We start from the raw sequence: 22,921 nt of genomic DNA, 5'->3' as shown, positions 1-22,921 counted from the left end.
AGTATTTCTAAAGTATAAATAGCTTAAACCTTATATGAGGCAAAACAAAAAACTAATGACAGTAAATTGTTTAGGAGCAGCTTGGCTTAAAACATTTTAAGCTAAGTAATGATTCATAAATGACTTACTAACCATTTATGCTTTGTTGTGTGCAGTTATTATAAATTCCTACCCATGCATAATGGCTTATTAACTGAGGTGTTACCAAACACACACAACTCAATTTCAGTGCTTACCATACAGGACAAAGCTTGTGTTGGAGCTGCCCAGTTTGTTGATGGCAATGCATGTGTAATTGCCATAGTCTTCCTCAGACACATTCAAGAAGGTCAGCTTAGAGAGCTGCCCGACGTCCTCAATCTGTATGCCGTCAAAATCGTTGAATATCCTTGAACAGAGAATCAACACCTCACTGAATTAATTGAAGTATTTGTAGAGAATGATCTTAGCCATGTAGGAGTACAATGACACACACTTGTGAATCTTTAACCTTACTGAAAGCAGCTAGACGTTCATCTCATAAACACTAAGACTCCAGCCAACCAAGGCATAGACTGTTCTTCCTGCTCCTGTCCAAAACACCATTGCATTAAAACTCAGACCAATAGGTTGGAGTCAATATCTCCTGGCTATAAGGCTATTAAATGGCTAACAACTACTTCTCTCCCTGTCTCAAAAACTATCCACAATGATTTCATGCCCATCCACAGGTCAATACCCACTCTGACACAGACAAGCACACACACACACACACACACACACACACACACATTCACACAATTACTCTTACTCGCATGCACTTCCTCACATACACGCACTCACTCACACACCCTCATAAACAATCATTACTGACATTAAACCCTTACCCCCACACACCCCCTTATGCATACACAGCTGCTAACAAGTGTATTGATTAAATCTATTACTATCATTATGCTTCTAATCACTGTATGACATTTAAATACCAATACCATCAGTATGTATCTCTTTATCCTGCTACTGGTTACTGTTCCTCTTCAAAGAGTATATTACCATTATACCTATATCACCATCATTATTTATACACTGATGAGCCAAAACATTATGACCACCTGCCTAATATGCTATTGGTCATCTGTGTGCTGCCAACATGGCGCTGACTCACCCAGGCATGGACTCAAATCCTGTAAGTTGTGAGGTGGATATGCCGTGTATCAGACTTGTTTGTCTAGTACATCACACAGAAAGGCAATCGGATTGAGATCTGGGGAAGTTGGAAGCCAGGGCAACACCTAGAACACTTCATTATGTTCCTCAAACCATTCCACCATTCCTGAACAATATGTGAAGTGTTGCAGGGAGGATTTTCCTGCTGAAAGAGGCCACTGCCATAAGGGAATACCACTGCCATGAAAGGAATACCATTGCCATGATTGCGGTTGGTGGGTGTCCCTTTGGTTGATGCCTGGCAATATGGGTGTATTGATTTCCTGCCTGTTGGGCCCTGTCCGGGGCCTCCCCCGGGTAGGGCCACAGTTTCGCTGGACCCCCCCCGTCTCAGTTCCAAGGTCTTACGCTGCTATTGTGCTGGGGGATTGGGTCAGTTCTCCTTCCCCACTAAGTTCTCCTTCTCCACTATAAATTGTTGTTGAAATGAGGAATGCATTTTCTGAATTTTCCCAGTCTCCTGTTTTAAACTTTAGGAGGACATGAGGTCCTGGTCCACACCTGCGGAGTACCTGGTTTGGGGGGCCCGTTGCTCTCCCTGTCCTTGTCCATCTGGTCATATTTCTGACCTAGTCTAAATTTAAATAGACTTTGGATTTAGCCCAGATAAATGTATTAATTAGTATTAAATATCTCACCCGGCACAGCCAGAAGAGGACTGGTCACCCCTCTGAGCCTGGGTCCTCTCTAGGTTTCTTCCTAAAATTCGGCCTTCTTAGGGAGTTTTTCCTAGCCCCTGAAATTCAACACTACTGTTGTTTGCTCCTTGGAGTTTAAGGCCAGGTGTCTCTTTAAAAGCACTTTGTGACAACTGATGTTGTAAAAAGGTCTTTATAAATACATTTGATTGAAAAATACATTTGATTGAGTGTACCTGGTCTGCAAAAAAGAATTTGTTGGTGGCATGTGTCAAACTGCTGTCCACATGAATGACCAGACCCAGAGTTTCTCTGTAGAGCATTACCCAGAGCATCACATTCTCTCCAATGGCTTGGTGTCTTCCCACAGCACATCCTGGTGACTAGTGCCACAGTTGACCTTCTCTCGGTTCGGACCAAACGGGATAGGCTTTGTTGCCCTTGCACATCAATGGGCCTTCTTTTGCCCAACATCCTGTTGCCGGTTTGGGGTTTGTCCCTCCTCAGACCACAGTCAGTAGGTACTCACGACTGCTGACCGGGAGCACCCCACAATTTTTATTGTTTCAGAGATGCTCTGACCCAAATTGTCTGGTCATAACAATTTGGCCCTTTTCAAAGTCATTCAAGTCATTACTCCTACCCATTTCTCCTGGATCCAACATGTTGACCATGAAATCTGATTGTTCCCCAGACCTTGACATGTGTCTTTGTTAGGAGATGATCAACATTATTCGCTTCACCTGTGAGTAGGCATAATGTTTTGGCTCATCAGTATATGTCCAGCAACCAGGCACTGTTAACATGTATATCTATACAACTAGACATACACAACTATATACTGTACCTCTAACAGGTACTGGCACTTCCTCAACAACTCAGATACTCCTGAATAAACAGTTGTGCTCAAAAGTTTGCATAACCTTGGAGAATTGGTAATATATGTACCATCTCTAAAGAAAACATGAGTGAGCAGGCAAAACTCTTGTTTTATATCTTATGGGATTATCATTCAAATCTATGTCATAACTTAGTGGCACAATCATAAAACAAAACATGGCAACAAAGAAAAAAATGAACTGACCCCTGTTCAAAAGTCTGCATACCCTTAGTTCTTAATACTGTGTATTGCCCCCTTTAGCATCAATGACAGCATGCAGTCTTTTGTAATAATTGTCTATGAGGCCCTGAATTCTTGCAGTTGGTATACCTGCCCATTTGTCTTAGCAAAATGCCTCCAGGTCATGCAAAGTCTTTGGTCGTCTTGCATGAACTGTATGTTTGAGATCTCCCCAGAGTGGCTTGATGATATTAAGGTCAGGAGACTGTGATGGCCACTCCAGAACCTTCACCTTTTTCTGCTGTAACCATTGGAGGGTCAACTTGGCCTTGTGCTTAGGGTCATTTTGGTGCTGGAAAGTCCAAGGGCTTCCAATGCGCAGCTTTTGTGCAGACAAATTCTAATTGTCTGCATGTATTTTCTGATAACATGCTGCATTCATCTTGCCATCCATTTTCACAAGATTCCCTGTGCCTTTAGAGCTCACACACCCCAAAAACATCAGTGAACCACCACCATGCTTCACAGTGGGGATGGTATTCTGTTCACAATAGGCCTTGTTGACCCCTTTCCAAACAGAGCGCTTATGGATGTGACCAAAAAGCTCTATTTTGGTCTTGTCACTCCAAATTACATGTGCCAGAAGCTGTGAGGGCATGTCAAGGTGTTATCGGGCATATTGTAACCCAGGATGTTTGTGGCATTGGCACAGTAAAGGCTTATTTCTGGCAACTCGACCATGCAGCTCATTTTTGTTCAAGTATCGTCGTATTGTGTTCCTAGAAACAACCGTTACCTGTGGGTTTTTCTTTGTATCGCAAACAAAAAAGCCAAAGTTGTGGGAAAATCACCTTTAATTGCCACTTGCACCTGTGTGTGTCACCTTGTGTGTCTGTAACAAGGCCAAACATATAAGGCTATGTAAACTTGCGATCAGGGCCATTTCGGTGATTTCTATTATCATTATGATTGAAAAATTAGCCAAAAAACAATGTGATAATAAATGGCTTCATATGATCACTATCCTTAAATATTTCTTGTTAGCTTTTTTGATCAGTCATATTTTCAAAACAAATGCCAAAATGTCACAATTTCTGCCAGGCTATGCAAACTTTTGAGCACAACTGTATGCTAAATGAATGAACATTTAGGTAAATTAACATTTCTGGAATAAGATGTACAGTGATTTACCTTCTGTCGTCTCTGTACCATTCAAAGTCTGCCTCAGGCATTGAATCCACCTCACACTCCAGAACCCCTCTCTGGCCAGGGGCCACGCCGACATCTCTGCCCTCCGATACACTGGGGGCGTCTACGGACACACAAGATGGAACGTTGACAAATTAAAGGAAACACCAACATAGTGTCTCAGTAATGGGTTGGTCCACAACGAGATGCCAGAACAGCTTCAATGTGCCCTGGCACTGATTCCACGAGTACTGGAGGGATGGAAAACAACTCTTCCAAAACATACACTTCTCATGCACTGTGATTTGGGGTTTTCATCCTCAAATTTCATCCTCTCAATTAACAAGCCTCTTTCAAGTCACTTACTGTAGATACTTTCCTCTTGCCAACTTGATCCAACATCAAGGTCAACTGGTACTGCTCAGCATTTCTATACATGCCACAGAGCATGACAGGATGTTAATTGCACCATACAGTACACTTGTATGGAAGAATCTGGATTCGTTATGTTCCTCCACTCATTCAGGTTTTCCTTTAATTTGTCACCCGTCTGTATGTGTCAAGATGTCTTACAGGGGTCAGGTGTAAATAGTGAAAGATTTGGTCCATCAAAAAATATTTACCATTTCAATAGTTGTTAACGTGTTGAATATATCATTAATCTTAGGAGAACCAATTGTAAATGGAGTGGCGTTGAGTTGAGCTGGTACTTCAGATACAGTGGGCTTCATTTCAAACATAAAAGATGCTTAATGAATATACTGTACAGAACATGTAAGTCAACTTTTATCATTTTGTGTCATCTGTCCTTATCATGAAGTCTGCCCCAACATGTCGTCTACTGCTAGCAGCACCTTTACACCAAGTGTAATTCTGAGCACGTGGAAATGTACATAAAGGAAATTCTGATTTGGATACATTTCTGAGTTCATGTTGTAATGATTACCAACAAAATACATTTTATTGTAATTTCTTTGCAAAGGATATGGGACCAAATACAAAAAACTAGATCACTTTAACATGCATTATTAAGCCGATTAATCTAGAAGTTTACATTCTTTTGCCTGCATTGACATTAATGTTGGATAGATTTTCTTAAATACATGAAAAAGTAGTGCTGTAATGTTCATTTGGATAAAGATCTAATAATATGTTAGGTCAAATGTATTCAGAAATACAGAACATACCGAACGTACTTTCAGAACATACAGAAAGTACTTTCACTGCTGTAAGTAGTTTTAAGCAATTTGTTTTACTTTTTACTATATAATCAAAAAGATCTGTCAATGTAGTAAGATAATATGACTTATTTAAGCAAAAGAAGCACATTAGGTTCATGGTATTTCTGGAAGATCTACTTGTGGCAAAGTTTCAGGCTCCTTGACAGATTCAGCCAGGCTTTTGACAAAAATGTCCTTTCTCCAAGAATTTGTGTTAGACCAAGTAATATAATTTTCAAAAACACTTAGAACATGTAATAGCTCAGTATTTATTCATAGCTCAGTATTTAAAAAGTGTGCACCCCTTTATTGCTCATGTTTATCAATGGTGACAATCAATTTGGAGAGGACAACTAACCAGCAGAAAAATTTTGTGAGACATGAGACAAAACCTACATTTTAAACTTTCAGATCCAAAATCATCCTATTTGAATTTGACTCCCAGAATCCTTTTCATTATTTATTTTGAGCTAAAGTCACAGTAACGGCTCAAACATAAACTATGCTACAAAATCTAAATTTTGGAATCTGAGAAGACTTCCAGCAAATAAACCCCAGGACTGGACTGGCATTGAACTCACAGTTGACTGTGATCTCCACGGTCTGGACATCTAAGCCAATGTCATTGACGGCCGTGCACTGGTATGTCCCTGCTCTCTGTCTGGAGATACTAGAAATATCCAGGTACTCGTCCTCTGATGCCAGGTCACCTGTGGACGTAAACAACAACAAGGTATGAGGTATAATTTTTTTTTTAACCCACTGGTCTCATCAAAACTTATTGAACATGTTTCTCCATTACAGAAATAGGTCAGCCATTGATGTCTAGACTGATCTATTGAGCACCTTATAAAGAGGCAGCGTGGCTAAACAGGTCAAAGTAGCACTGTAGCCATTTAAACTCAACTTCTGTAGGCTCACACTCGAATAAGACAGGAATGAAATGAAACTGTCAATTCATTTATTTTATTGTTATTTGTGTTATGGTGGATAAAAAAATAAATACATCTGTATTGATGATGATTGGTACACTTGTACTTGCCTTTTCAACCACTTGTACTTGGTCTTATATTTTTCATGTGGCAATTTCAAGGCTGAGTGGAACTTAAGACCCAGGAGCAGCCCCAATCAGCATGTGATTACAGGGCAATGAGACACAACCGTGGGCACCTGTAGGGTTTATTTGTCTCTATATTCATTATAGAGCAGGTAGTCCTTCATATTTAGAGGACAAACCTGTGGACTGAGTGCAGGAGATTACAGTTCTCATTGAAGTAGATGCCGCACAAAAGAATATGGCCAACCAAAGAGGAGATTGAGGTGTTTCTTTTGGATTCACCTATGTTTACATACGAAGTAGACTTAGTATTAGTGATGGGAAATCAAGGGTTTCTGAAGCATTCAAGGCATTTGTCAAATTGGGCCAAAAATCGGTTCACTGTCTTAAGGTTTTTTAACTCAATGCACAGTGGTGTCATCTGCAGGTCAGGAATAAATATCACGTTTAATGTTTATATAGACATCTTTTTCTATACAATTATTTAAGACTTCCTGGCATAATTGTTAGACCTATGTGCAGTTGGCCCCCCACTCAAGGAAAATTTGAATGGCACAAACAGAGCACAAACAATTGAGCCAATTTTGCCAAATCTTTGCATTGGGTGGGGGGCCAACTTCACGCTGGTAATGGTTAAGCACGTGCATTGTGAAGGGGAAATATAATGTGAGTTTGTATACCACGTTACTATATAAAGTGACCTCTGAAGGTCAGTATTAGAAAGTGTCAGGCACTGAACCAGCATAGAAGCCAGCATTTTATGAGAGGATTTGGAAAAAGCACTTGATCAAACAAGGTTTAATACGTCATGAATCAGTATTGTTACTGCAAGGAAAGGACCCATCCTTTCGCATTGGATCAGACTAGGTTGAAATTTCTAAGCAAACCTCTGGAAATTTTGTTCAATCTTCAGATATGCAATTATTGAAAAACATTTTCATACTTGGTATTATTGAAGCTGCTGAAGACAAAATATGGACATCATTTTTGATTAGGTTATTTCAACAAGTCTGGTTTCATATAAAACATAAACTGAAACATAAGACTGGATTTAACACAGTGACAGTGAAGTCAGGTTATTATCTAATTATCAACATAATCTACTTACAGTTGTGCGTTTGCATATCCTGGCAGAAATTGTGTAATTTTGGCATTGATTTTGAAAATATGACTTTAAAAAAAAATTTTTTTTTGAAAGATAGTGATAATATGAAGCCATTTTCTGTCACATAGTTGTTTGGCTCCATTTTAAATTATAATGATAGACCAAGAAAGATTTCAAACAAAACTGACAGAAGTTTGGGATACAAAGAAAAACCCACAGGTAACCTGCTCTGGAAAAAGACAAAGTGGTTGTTTCAAGGAGCACAATATGACGATACGTAAACAAAAATGAGCTGAAGGTTCTGGAGTGGCCATCACAGTCTCTTGAACTAACTGGCATCGAGCCACTCTGGGGAGATCTCAAACATGCGGTTCATGCAAGACGACAAAAGACTTTGAATGACCTGGAGGACATAATGTCTTGGCAAGAAGAGTATTTGATACACTGCCGATTTTGCAGGTTTTCCTACTTACAAAGCATGTAGAAGTCTGTAATTTTTATCATAGGTACTCTTCAACTGTGAGTTACGGGGGAAAAAATAATCCATTAATATTTGGTACAGAAACATTTGTTTGCAATTACAGAGATCATACGTTTCCTGTAGTTCTTGACCAGGTTTGCACACACTGCAGCAGGGATTTTGGCCCACTCCTTCACATTGACATTCCCCAGATCCTTCAGGTTTCGGGGCTGTCACTGGGCAAAACAGACTTTCAGCTCCCTCCAAAGATTTTCTATTGGGTTCAGGTCTGGAGACTGGCTAGGCCACTCCAGGACCTTGTGATGCTTCTTACGGAGCCACTCCTTAGTTGCCCTGGCTGTGTGTTTCGGGTCTTTGTCATGCTGGAAGACCCAGCCATGACCCATCTTCAATGCTCTGACTGAGGGAAGGAGGTTGTTGGCCAAGATCTCGCGATACATGGCCCCATCCATGCTCCCCTCAATACGGTGCAGCCGTCCTCTCCCTTTTGCAGAAAAGCATTCCCAAAGAATGATGTTTCCACCTCCATGCTTCACAGTTGGGATGGTGTTCTTGGGGTTGTACTCATCCTTCTTCTTCCTCCAAACACGGCGAGTGGAGTTTAGACCAAAAAGTTCTATTTTTGTCTCATCAGACCACATGACCTTCTCCCATTCCTCATCTGGATCATCCAGATGGTCATTGGCAAACTTCAGATGGGCCTGGACATGCACTGGCTTGAGCAGGGGGACCTTGCGTGCGCTGCAGGATTTTAATCCAGGACGCTGTAGTGTGCTACTAAAGCTCTCTTCAGGTCATTGACCAGGTCCTGCCGTGTAGTTCTGGGCTGATCCCTCACCTTTGTCATGATCATTGATGCCCCACGAGGTGAGATCTTACATGGAGCCCCAGTCCGAGGGAGATTGACCGTCATCTTGAACTTCTTCCATTTTCTAATAATTGCGCCAACAGTTGTTGTCTTCTCACCAAGCTGCTTGCCTATTGCCCTGTAGCCCATCCCAGCCTTGTGCAGGTCTACAATTTTATCCCTCATGTCCTTACACAGCTCTCTGGTCTTGGTCATTGTGGAGAGGTTGGAGTCTGTTTGAGTGTGTGGACAGGTATCTTTTATACAGGTAACGAGTTCGAACAGGTGCAGTTAATACAGGTAATGAGTGGAGAACAGGAGGGCTTCTTAAAGAAAAACTAACAGGTCTGTGAGAGATGGAATTCTTACTGGTTGGTAGGTGATCAAATACTTATGTCATGCAATAAAATGCTAATTAATTAAAAAAAATAATACAATGTGATTTTCTGGATTTTTGTTTTAGATTCCGTCTCTCACAGTTGAATTTTTGTCACTTTAGATACTATGAAAAAAAGTCTGTAAAAACTGTTGAAACCATTGAAAATCGTATACATGTGGCATGAAGTCTGAAGTCTCCAGAACTAGGTAACACAATTTTTGTATATTTTGTTGAGAGTCCCATATGTGTGAGTGTTGATGTTCCACAGATTCTGTATAAACTATCGGTTATATTTTAACTAACCTACTAATCCTTACGCTAACCTTTATCCTAATCCTAACCCTACCCTTAACCTAAACCTTTTTCTAAACCTAACCTTATCAAAGCAATTATTAATAATGTCAACAAACATTTAACAAACTATCGACAGAACATCTACAGATGGAAATTGGGACTCTCAAAATAAAGTGTAACCCAAAAGTACAATTAGATGGCACCTTGATGCCAAGTAATTTGGAAGCGTTGACAGAAACCTTTTTTTCTTTTTGAACATCTTTCACTCAATAGGTAGTTATATTCATACAAATTTGAATGTATATACATTTAGATTTAATGTAAGATCAAGCTGATAAACAACAATTTGATTTTTTGCAGAATGGTGTGAATCACAAAGGTTTTTACTTTGAAATGTTTGTAGGAATACAGTACAATGTTCCATCAGGAATTAGCCTTCATTACAATATTATGCATCTGCAAGTGTTGATGTGTGAAAAAGTAATGTAGTAATGCTGAGGGGACTACATTCATTTAAAAATGTTATTCATTTATTCCAGAATCAATTCCTCATGTTGGCATCAGAATGGATGTTTTTTTTTTTTTTTTTACATTTTTGCATTCTATTGTCAGGTGCACAAGGCACCTGAAAATAATATCTTACTACAGACAGGGTCAGCTTATATAACTTCAAATGATGTACGTGTCCATATACTGAGAGTACTGTTACATTGTTATGAATTCAATTCAAAGAACACCAACCAACCAAACCATTGCTCTTTGAAGGCAAAAGTCTAATTGAAACTGTAAAGGACTGTACTGATTTTTTTCTTGATTTAATTAATATTTCATTTCAAGAGATATGTTAGGTAAACACATACATTGAAGAACACATCTACACAACAGATCTCCAAAGAGCTGCTTTGAGGGAGCCTACTATCATTTGACACCAGGACATCATGAATCCTAGGCCTTATAACCTAACCTATGACAAATACTGGAGAACTACTACCATGTGGATAGGATGGAAAGACTGTAATGTTAAACATGTCAACCCAAAACTTCAAAGAGTCCCTACACTAGTCACCATTCTGCAAAATGACACATTCCTGTGGAAAAACATGACTAGCTGATTAGTATGACTGACTGCCTTTGTAGTAATCCACTTTAGCTATCACTGCTCTTCTCTCAGTTTTCATGTCGCTGTTCCCCTCAGAAATCCACCTCACTGTCACATCAGTAAAGCAAATCAAACAATTTCAGAAATCTTAAAAACACTAACACACTCAACGTTTGAAGATTTTCTTTTTTAAAATGCATTGAGGGAGAACCATTCTTGTACAGCACTTACCATCAACATCATGTACAAAGTATTCCAAATGGAACTTGGAGGAAAACACACACATCTCCCCAGGTGTAATAATGACGCATGTATTCACTTTGGTGGGTTTGGAGTAACATGTGACACCCACTTGGGATGAGCCTAAAACAAGAGCAGTCTGGAGTTCAGAGAAGTGGATGAGGGTATCAGGAGAACCCTTGTAATGCACAGGTGTCAGGTGAATCTGACAATGCACAGAAAGCCTCTCATCCTTTTTTCTCTATTCTTGTTTTACTTGTCAGTCTTACACCCCCTCCCTCTACTTCTCTCTCAGGTCATTCCTCTCTGTCTTAATCTTCAGTAATACTAATTAGCCTCATGCTCTGTTAATACTTTCAGTACTGCAACAGTGGTTTCAGACTGCAACACAGAGCTACATTTTCATGAAAAAATCTTTTACAGTTGCGTTATTAAACTTTTAGCAAATAAAACATTGTTATATCGTAATGTAGCCACCTTGGCATTTAAAGATTACATTTTCAGCTGTAGCTTTCCCCTTTGGTGTCTTGTTTGGATATTCAAAAATAAATCACATACAGTACTATACAACACTGTCCAAAGGGCAAGCAGGATCCATACTACATATCCTGTAACAATATGCCCTCTAGCAGATTGGGTATCTAACTGGGTATCAACACAGAGTTAAAGTACATTATCAACACGTTTTGTCTGGCTGACCTTGAAAAGCATATTTTTCAGTATATATCAGTCCTAATAGCAATTGTAAAAGGACATTCATTCTTAACAGTTGATTTTGTAGACATATGCAACTTCTACAGATCATCTGGTTACAGTAAAGAGCAAAAAAAGACAAAGTTCTACTTATAAACAGAATTATGAATCCTTGTATGCATAGAAAAAGTGTGATTTATCAAATAATACTCTGAGTGTCATACCCATAACGGTAGGAGATCACCATTTATTTGGTAGGAGAAACACCAATTATTCTTAACCTCATAACTTGTGCAGGACCAAAACAACTTGCATTTCAAAATTCCCCAAATTAAACATGTAGTAAGAATATGGTCAAATCATCCCATTGAAGCATGTGTGGAATAAAATACCATACAATGAAATACAAAGGTAATGGCAAACAAATCTGTGTTCACTTCAACCTGTTGTCTGATGGTGTATTTAACTGTTAACTTGGCCTACCCTCAAAACAGTGGGCATCAGTAGTCTAGCTAACCCTAGTTGAGATGGCAGACTTATCGACAAGGTCCTATTAGCTCATTGCCAGAAACCAGAGAAAGGATAGTATTTGGATATGTATTGGAATGTTGTGAATTATTTTCAATTCTTGCAATCTCTGTCACAAAGTAAATGTTCTTGAAAATCAGCGATAACTTTGAATATTGCAGTCTGTCAGTGATTCCCAACCTAAAATACTCTGGTGGAGCAATATTGATGATAGTTGCAAATAATGCTTTTACCAACAATTAACTCTGTGGTGTGAAGACATAAGCAATCAAGACATATTGGTCCTAATTATTTATTCAGTTGTAAATGTGTCTATAATGTTCCTTTCACTTTCCTTTCACATAAAATGTGCTGTCGTATAGATTAGTAGAAAAGATCAAATGTATTCCCTTTTTCGGAATACATTTTAAGGCATCAAAATAAGAAATATTTGCTAGGAGTATGTAAATGTTCACTAGCATCTTAGCTGTACAGACAGAGGCAAATCCTGCCTTGGCCACGAGCTGTAGCACAGTCATGGCCTTACTCATTACCCATGCGGGGCCTCTGTGACCAACACCCACTGTGTCACTAAAGCCAGTGAAAACAAAGCAATGTATGCCGTAGGGACACTGACTTTCTGTGTAGAGAAATAAGAGAAGGACATGGGGGCCATGTTGGATCAGCCAAAACAGAGTTGCCTATCAACTGTAGGCAACTCTGCCAACATAGCCTGTACTATCCAGCAAAAAACAAAACAAGCAACACTATCGAAATGCAGTCTGCTACTTGAAAATCCAGAATGCTCAATACGGAAGTACTCAAGTAGATACTGAAGGACGACAAATAGCTGTGAAAGACGAGATGCCACAAAGATAACACAGCCTCCATCGCGTCGCATGCCCAGTCGCCACCCTCACTGTGACTTAGAAATAGAGGACACTCAGGAGACGACACAGAGCATGGAGAGAGCAGAAAGGCAGGAGGGGGCTGGCGTATCTCAGGAGGGGAGTGCTGCTGAGTCTTCAATACAATTGCTGTGTCTTTGAAAAGGGAACATGCACCACACTTATGCCACAGGCAGATCCCGGATGTAGATAGAGAGAGAGAGAAGAACATGGAGAACTCAATACAGAGAGAATAGGCGAGAACAGGAGAGCGGGGAGGGAGAAAAACCTCAAGAGGGAAAGGGCATGAGAAAAAGAACAGGAGGGAAGTGAGGAGGTGTGTTAATCCAAGTAGGTTTTCAGTGTATCAGTCCATGAGGGATTGCAGCCAATGTCAGTTCATACAGTATGAAATTGAGGGTCCATCCTCAGAATCCAATTTATCCAAGGAGACAGTGTTGCGGTACGGTTACTTACCAGATTATTATAAGAGGGGGAAGTCCAGGTAAAGGACAAATGGATGGATTTGCCTTCTGGGAGGAGTGTATAGTTTAAACCTTTTGAATGTCTGTGGCACTAATTTACTTTCCCTTAAACAAATTATATTTGCTCATCGATATGTGTCTGTTGAAACTGAGTAGTAAATGTTTAGCGATAATCCGATCCCAAACCAAATTATAGAATCTCATCTCATGTGCTAAGGCAGCTTTTATGTACAGGAAACTGAAAAAGTTAAAGAAAATCTATTGAAATCAGATGCATTCACACAGGTGTGGAATTACTGTCACATCATGCACAGGGTCATGTATACAATGCTTGGTCCAGTTGGCCATTTTGCCTACATAGCATTATTTCAAGTTCAAAAAAGGAAATTACATGTTTGACATGTTTCATTGAAGGAAATTAATAAACAACTCTTGGTGATAGGATCTGCTCTTTCAGGTTACCTAACTGCTGAAGCAAAGCATCAATATAAAATGACCTACGGCAGTGAGCGCTTTACCAATCCCCCAGCAGAAAACCAGAACTGGAGGAAGGGGTGGGGTTGGCAGCAAAAGGGAATCCATGCGGGTACAAGCAGCAATCGGCAGCAGGATGAGTGAAACGATCTGATGAGTTACAAAGAACGACAAATTAAATAGGCGTGTTTGTTATGACATCTAATTGGGGCATTGACAGCTGAAGCATTACAGAGGATGGCGGCTCACTCAGGCTCCCCTTCTGAACAGGTTAATCTTAAAACACATATGTCAAGGCTCAAAGAAGCCGTTATGGTAGCTGTAGTTGCCCAACTCCCTGTTAAAACTCAGAATTTAATGTAAATTAATTACCTAGAGGGTTCATTTTGACCCCAATAAGAAACTATATGAAATTTATAAAAATTTAAACTTTCTCCTTACAAAATATTATTTAACATTGAAATCAAGTTATATGAAACATTGTATGGATAACCAAAAAAGAAAATGTGCATTACCTGCTTAACGAAAATGTATTGCTTGGCAATGTCACAGGTGTCTCTCAATAACTGGATGGATGGGTCACTTGTACAGTATGTTCATAATAATAGAAATGTCTAGTGAGGAGGTTTAATATTCAGAATATGCAGTGGAAATTAAGTCCAACTATATGAATTATATTAATTGGCAAATACAGATTTAGTAAAAGAATGTAATTATCTGCCCAGCTGTTTAGCCCCTAGTTTCATGGATAATTTTGCCAGGTCGACCTTTATAAAAACCAGAAAATAAACCAGGCAAGCCTAGTTCAGCCGGCCTGCAATTGAAAGTGGTGAATGTTGTTGCCCACACTGGATTTGAAGCAGGGATGCCCACATGAGAGGCTATGTACTTAGCCACTACACCACAGAAATGCATATTTACACTCACCTAAAGGATTATTAGGAACACCATACTAATACTGTGTTTGACCCCCTTTCGCCTTCAGAACTGCCTTAATTCTACGTGGCATTGATTCAACAAGGTGCTGAAAGCATTCTTTAGAAATGTTGGCCCATATTGATAGGATAGCATCTTGCAGTTAATGGAGATTTGTGGGATGCACATCCAGGGCACGAAGCTCCCGTTCCACCACATTCCAAAGATGTTCTATTGGGTTGAGATCTGGTGACTGTGGGGGCCATTTCAGTACAGTGAACTCATTGTCATGTTCAAGAAACCAATTTGAAATGATTCGAGCTTTGTGACATGGTGAATTATCCTGCTGGAAGTAGCCATCAGAGGATGGGTACATGATGGTCATAAAGGGATGGACATGGTCAGAAACAATGCTCAGGTAGGCCGTGACATTTAAACAATGCCCAATTGGCACTAAGGGGCCTAAAGTGGGCCAAGAAAACATCCCCCATGCCATTACACCACCACCACCAGCCTGCACAGTGGTAACAAGGCATGATGGATCCATGTTCTCATTCTGTTTGCGCCAAATTCTGACTCTACCATCTGAATGTCTCAACAGAAATCGAGACTCATCAGACCAGGCAACATTCTTCCAGTCTTCAACTGTCCAATTTTGGTGAGCTCGTGCAAATTGTAGCCTCTTTTTCCTATTTGTAGTGGAGATGAGTGGTAGCCGGTGGGGTCTTCTGCTGTTGTAGCCCATCCGCCTCAAGGTTGTGCGTGTTGTGGCTTCACAAATGCTTTGCCTCATACCTCGGTTGTAACGAGTGGTTATTTCAGTCAAAGTTGCTCTTCTATCAGCTTGAATCAGTCGGCCCATTCTCCTCTGACCTCTAGCATCAACAAGGCATTTTCGCCCACAGGACTGCCACATACTGGATGTTTTTCCCTTTTCACACCATTCTTTGTAAACCTTAGAAATGCCCGTCTGGCACCAACAACCATGCCACGCTCAAAATTGCTTAAATCACCTTTCTTTCCCATTTTGACATTCAGTTTGGAGTTCAGGAGATTGTCTTGACCAGGACCACACCCCTAAATGCATTGAAGCAACTGCCATGTGATTGGTTGATTAGATAATTGCATTAATGAGAATTGAACAGGTGTTCCTAATAATCCTTTAGGTGAGTGTATATAATGTCGGTATAGCATCTCAACATTAGAATATTCTGTCACCAAAGTTTTAATATTTCGCTAGACACCATTAAGCATTGTTTTAAACTGACTAACCTTTCTTATTAAGTTTACCTCCACCACAAATAGCATCTATGAAATGTATGGCTTTTGCCACTGGTCGTTTTAACAGCTCATTAGTGAATGACATTTATACAATAACTATAAGGTGAGGATAATTGACTTTTTTGTCAAGTGAAGAGAGAATTGCGTAGCCAGCAAAGTTTTAGTCTATCCTGAACTTATCCTAATGCATAAATAAAAAATCCACCAGAAATAGTCACAATATAACAATAAACTGGTTTATAACGTTTTATAAAGTGGTTTATAAAGGTTGTAGCCAGCAAAGTTTTTGTCTATCCTGAACAAATCCACCTTTGCCATGGGTCATTTTATCAGTGTATTAGCCATTTTTGAATTACATTGATACAGTAATTATCAATATAGGTGACGATAACTGACTTTTTTGTCAAGTGAAAAGACGAGAGAATCATGTAGCCAGCAAAGTTTTTGTCTATTGTGAACAAATCCTAATGCATAATTCAAAAATCCACCATAACTGTTTAATTTTAGTCTTCCTATAACATAGCTACTGAAGGTTGTAGTTCTTGTGAGGCCTGAACAAATCCTAATGCATAATAAAAAAATCCACCAGAACTGTTTTATTTTAGTCTTCCTATAACATATCTACTGAAAGTGGTAACCAGTGAAGTTCTTGTGAAGCCTGAACAAATCCTAAGGCATAATGTGTTTTGACTGTGATGGGAGTTGAACGCAGGACCTGTTGGTAGTCTGTGCCTCTAATCACTAAGCTATTTAACAAGGAGTAGTCAGTCGGTCGGTCAGTGACATTTGCTCTTCTAGGATGGCTCTGCTAATGCGGTCCGTCAAAAAAGTGGCAGTAATCAATTTCAGACCAATGGTTTAGACAAATAGTTCTTTCTAGTTTATTTACATAGATGGAAGGGGTAGTTCACTTTTCAAATAGTACATTCTCTGCAATCGAACAAATTCAAAAGCTTCAAGAAGATTTTACATATAAACCGAGTTCAACTGAGTTTTTGTTAACTCTTAAGAGGTCATCCATGACACTCTGTTTCACTGGGTTAGGGTTATATAAATATGACCTGACTCTCAGTCATCCAATCCACATGGTGAAGGTCAGAGAACATAAAAACAATGAGACAAAAGGTTTTTGGTCTTCTCACATCAGCCAATGGCTTTAGGTAGTTACAAAGCTTCATGCCTGAGAATACCCATATCCACTATTAGGACAATAGTTCAATAATGTAAAATTACTAGAAATACGATGAATCTGACTTGAAAAGGACACATGTATTTCGCCCTTACGCACAGGATAAAGGATGGTACAATTGGCCCAGAAATCTCGAAGGATTGTGGTGGAACTGGATCTTGACCCGTTTTATGTAGCTAAACTTCAAAAGAGTCAAGAAATGCATGTAGTAACTGAATTTAATAGGTAAAGAAAGGATGAAATTGTACTATAGGTATCAAAGATAGACATTCTCTAGAGATTGTGAGATCTAAGATGCATGCATAGATGAAGACAAAGCAAGAGAGAGCGTTTCCAAACCCAACTCTGGTTTATATCCTCAATTATTTGGGGGGTTTGGATAGCTAAACAAAGGAAGCATCAGCCCCGAAAGGAAGAATAGCCCCCTTATCAACTAGGGACACATTCTTATCTGTTTTTCCTGTGGCCGTATCATATGAGAGTGGTCTAACTTGCGGGTCAATCTAGCGTGAAGGCATGACCTTTTGGTCCTGTATTCAGACCTTACATAATGTCTGTAATACATTAACATTCCAATGATAACATATGACAAGACACACAGGGTGTTGTTTCAAATAGGTATTGAGCACAAATTTATGAATGGCTATTCTAAAAAATGAAGAATCATTATATATGTAAAGAAACAAAGAATTTTAATGTTTCAGTTCCTTCAATTTCAGTTGGAAAATTGCACAAATTTGTTACGTTGTGCTCACCAAGTCTCCAAAACCATGATTTGACTCCACCTCCATGCAGACATGTACCGTCAATAAACCACAAATATAAGCACATGGAGATTGCTAAATGTAATTGAAAATTTGATTGGAACTAGGTTCTATGTAGACTGGCTGGCACGATCCATGTTCCTCACAGCGCAGGGAGAGCTGTGACTCACATCTTGACAGGAGCCTATTGCCACATTCACCCAGAAAATGTGTGAGTGTTCTGATTGTTTTTTATTTACATGCTATTTGCACCATGCCCCATATACTAAGCATATACGAGAAACAATGTTAGTTAATAATAAACAGCTAGCTAGATTGTTATAAAAACTGTGGATGAGAAACTAATGGTAATAACTGATTTATTTTAGGCCTACCTGTTTTCTGAAAGTTTCCCAGCTCATCATTTACATGAACTCTCTAATGATCTACTGAAGTGTTTCTTATTCATTTTACTCTTATGATCTGTCGAAAACAAAACTAGCCTATGTTTTGGGATTTGTTGTCTATTTGATGTCTATGTTGATTAGTTGCCTGGCAACCGTTTCCACTAATGCTTTAGCAATGAAGATTGACATCTTGTAAACTACCTGCTATTCTTAAATTTGCATAAAAGGCAAAGAGATGTATTGTCAGTCATGCTATCTTCTAAAATCGCTATGCTATCTTACTCATCCTCATCCTTCGAGCACGCTACTGTACGTAAACAAACACAGTCTACGTCAACTCAAAATGGAGACATCCAACCAGCGAGACACCAAGGCCACACCCCCTTCATTACCGAAGCCTCTTGCTGACAACATAAAAGCACTCTTTCAGAACTCGAAAGTCAGGAGGACTTTGAGTCAGGTGTCAGCCAGGCTAGGGTCTAGGGTCTAATGAGATTAGGATTCAGCTTTTTGGCAACAAACACCAGAGGTGGGTTTGGCATAAAAGAGCCAGGATGCAGAAAATAACCCAATACCCACTGTGAAAAAAAGGAGGTGGATCTGGGGCTGTTGTAGGGCCTCCTTCCAGAGGGCCTACAACCTTGTTGGGATGCATGGCTACATGTACTCCAACAAGTAACAGGAGATTATAGGCCAAAACCTCTGCCCTTAACACTTGTCATTACAAAGACAAAGATCTTCTAGCCCCACAACCTCCATAGCCATAGAATCAAGCATTTGCAATGGCCATCACAAACTCTTTTGAGCATGCACATGCACAGGTAAGGCAAACCTGTGCAGAGCACATGCCCCTTTGCTATGTAGTGTCTCTTCCAGTTGACATGTGCCCATCTGCCTTGGTGACGCGCGTCACGCACACTGACAGGCATGCGTCCCATCGTTTGTACGCTCACTCACTCAAATTCAGCAGATGCCCCTCAGAAGTTCTGTGGATGGTACTGCTTTTGAGTATAAGATCAAGCTGATAATCAACCATGGTATTTTTCTCAGCCTTTATGTTCATACTTACCTAGGGTGCCAATTCTGGAGGGCACTGTGTATGTGTATACACCAATTAAATTATGTATATCAGCCATAACATTATGACCACTGACAGGTGAAGTGAATAACACTGATTATCTCGTTATCATGGTACCTCAGTGGGTGGGATACATTAGGCAGAAAATGAACACTCTGTCCTCAAAGTTTATGTGTTATAAGCAGGAAAAATTGGCAAGCGTAAGAATCGGAGGGACTTTGACAAGGGCCGTGTTGTGACTGTGTCAGAGCATCTCCAAAACTGCAGCCCTTGTGGGGTTTTCCTGGTCTGCAGTGGTCAGTACCCATCAGAAGTGGTCCAAGGAAGAAAAAATTGTGACCCAGCGACAGGGTCATGGGTGGCCAAGGCTCATTGATGCACGTCGGGAGTGAAGGCTGGCCCGTGTGGTCCACCCACATTGCTGAAAAAGTTAATGCTGGTACTGACAGAAAGGTTTCGGAACGCACAGTGCATCACAGTTTGTTGTGTATGGGGCATAGCTGCAGACCAGTCAGGGTGCCCATGCTACTGCTGAAAGCGCCTACAATGGGCATGTGAGCATCAGAACTGGACCATGGAGCAATGGAAAAAGGTGGCCTGGTCTGATGAAAGAGCACACCTTCAGAGGTGTAGTGGAGTCCATGCCTCAGCAGGTCAGGGCTGTTTTGGCGGCAAAAGGGAGACCTACACAATATTAGAGAGGTGGTCATAATGTTATGGCTGATCGATGTATATATAAACACACACACACACACACACACACACACACATATATATATATATATACACATATATATAGGAAAATAATCAGGTTTTTGTTTTTTGTTAGCACTGAGATATTTTACTGAATATATCTGGTGTTTTACAAACTTGCTTGTTTGACTGACAGGTCAACACTTTGGCTTGACTAGCTACACTATGTTGTTTTAAAATGGATCTGGACACAGTAAAAGCTTTTTGCTTCACATGGTTGCTAGTTCCTGACCTTCTGAAAACATTTTGAGGAGTTGCCTGAAGTGTGAGTGGAATTGGAGATAAAGAAATAAAACAGTGCTGAGGCACTGTGAGGGCAACTGGCTACTATTCGGAACTTTGTTTGATGAGCTTTCTGGCGCCTAGAGCAGCTGAGGCATCAAGATCATTAGCAGACTACATCACAATCTTCTACCATCCTCCGACTGCTTCACTCTGCTAAGCTATGACCTGAAGCTCTCCATCTTCTGTTGGTTAACATATATAATGTTATACAGTAGCAGTCAAAAGTTTGGACAAACCCATTCAAGTGAAGGTTTCACACACATTCAAGTGTGTCCAAGCTTTTGAATGGTATTGTACACCTTTTATCATTTCATTTTGTTTGGGCTGTTGCCGGGCTTTGAGAACATATAGTAGAAGTGCAATACGTTATTTTTATTATGTTAATGATCGAGTGGATGAAAATACAATTACCACCTGTCATGTAGCTGTGGGTTCTATTACATGACTATGACCATCTTTTTTCAATGAAAGATAAGGCATTTTGACAATCACGATCTAGCTATTCTACAACACATCAGGGTCATGTTTTTTGTTGGAAATTACAATGGGTTACGAAAAACCACATCTGGCACTAATGCACTTGCATTTTCATCAGCATGTATTTCAGTTCAGACCTTCAAAGGTGTAACCTGTGAATGTGGACATGTTGACATTTTATTATTACAATAAACCCATGAAAGTGGTACATGGCAATTCTTCAAAAGCATTCAATAGAATGTTTGGGGGTAAAGAGTATTAGAAATACAGCATTGACTATTGACTTAAATCATCAAGCTGTCAAAAACCTGTATAAGGGACAATCTGCCTTTTTCCTTTTTGTCTCCTCCCATCCGGTCAGATACAACAGCATTAAGGCAAAAGCACAGACTAAGTATGATACATGTAAATAACCCCCTTACTGAAAATAATATGTGCAATACCTTGTAGCTCTAGTACAAAGCATTTATTTCAAAAAACTATTAACATATCCAATCAACCTCATGCACCAATTCAACTCCAGTGGCTACCTATTACTGCAGTTATTCACAATTTACATTATGTATTCATCAATTTTGTTGTCTTATCCACTATTGTTGGTTCCTGGTTAGCTAACCAAATGTCACCATCTTTCCTATAGTGCACTATTTTGACCAGAGCCCTATAGGCCCTTGTCAAAGGTAGTGCACTAAATAGGGAATAGGGTGTAATTTGGGGTGTAAGACCTGGTCTTGCAGACAAACATTGCCAGTCTGGTACTGTGGTGGGGTAAGATATCTGGGATCCCTCCTGATCTGGCAGAAGCCCCTAAGCCATCTATCTATCATGAAGCGGGGAGAAGCAGTGAGGCGGCGGGCGGCTGCGGAGCTAGGTCATGACTACAACGATAGCTCCAGACAGGACCAGAATATCATCAATCCCCTCCTCCCCTCCTTCTCCATTCCGCCGCCTTCCACTCCCCCTCTGGATGGATACTATATTTCTGTCACCCTGGAAAATCCTTGTAATAACTGGGCCCACACTGAATGGCCCTGAGGCAAGAGGATAGTGCAGTGCACTGGAACTGTGTGTGATGGTGGTGGGGCTAAGAGATTGAAGCTTGTGTTACCCATGCTATGAAAATAAGCATTCGGTTGGCTTTCTCTGCTTGGCTGTATTTGGCTGCTGAAGCAAGAGTCCACTTATGTATACTGTCAATATCTTAGGGGGAATCTGAGCAGCAGTTAAATGATTGTATCAGCAGTTAAATGATTGTGTTGAAATAGTATAGATTATACGGTAACACTCTGTCATAACCATGTCATGTCATCTGACATAACATTCCGTATTCTATCATAACATGGTCATAATGACACATACAGTTAAGTCTTGAAATGTCTGGACACTGACACAATGTTCTGAATTTTAGGATGGAGCTTTGGTCCGACTGCGGTTGCAGGGAAACCATGCTCCTCTCCATAGTATTCTCTTAGCGAACATCCAGTCATTAGACAGAAAGCTGGACAAACTTAGGAGCAGGCTAGCTTTCCAGCGGGACATTAAGAACTGTAACGTTCTGGTTTTCACTGAAAAATGGTTGGAGCCCTCAATCCCAGATGAGGCCATTGTTTCCTAAAGGGCTATCCATTCATCGGCAGGATCGAACAGCAGAGTCCGGTAAAAGCAGAGGGGGTGGTGTCTGCTTCATGGTAAACAATCTATGGTGTCGGGACGCGGACTGCATTTCTTCTGGAAGCTCTCCTGATCTGGAGCATCTTACAATTAAATATCGCCCGTACTATCTACCCCGGGAGTTTACATCAGTCATTTTAACAGCAGCCCCCCCCCCCCCCAAGCCAACGCTGGAGTTGCGCTTGACAACATTTTTGGAGTTATTGATAGGCTTGAATGTTTACATCCAGAGGTTGCCTTTATTGTTGCTGGCGATTTTAAC

General features: G+C 40.2%; 1 protein-coding gene across 6 annotated transcripts in view; it reads right to left on the bottom strand.

Annotated features, from left to right (window-relative positions):
• ntm (neurotrimin) overlaps window positions 1-22,921 on the bottom strand; it is a 541,786-nt gene that overhangs the window by 20,039 nt on the left and 498,826 nt on the right. For 5 of the 6 annotated variants that reach the window (XM_013134541.4, XM_013134540.4, XM_013134542.4 and 2 more), the window contains 3 exons: window positions 5,894-6,022; window positions 4,096-4,216; window positions 237-388 (listed from right to left, as the gene is read on the bottom strand). In XM_013134541.4, coding sequence (XP_012989995.1) covers window positions 237-388; window positions 4,096-4,216; window positions 5,894-6,022 — 402 coding nt within the window. The remainder of the gene's footprint in view (window positions 1-236; window positions 389-4,095; window positions 4,217-5,893; window positions 6,023-22,921) is intronic. The other variant, XM_013134544.4, reaches the window with a different exon arrangement.

This window comes from Esox lucius, chromosome 7, assembly GCF_011004845.1.
Source record: "Esox lucius isolate fEsoLuc1 chromosome 7, fEsoLuc1.pri, whole genome shotgun sequence".
NCBI lineage: Eukaryota > Metazoa > Chordata > Actinopteri > Esociformes > Esocidae > Esox > Esox lucius.
Note: the sequence above shows the minus strand (reverse complement) of the source record. Positions and strands in the feature narration are given on the sequence as shown.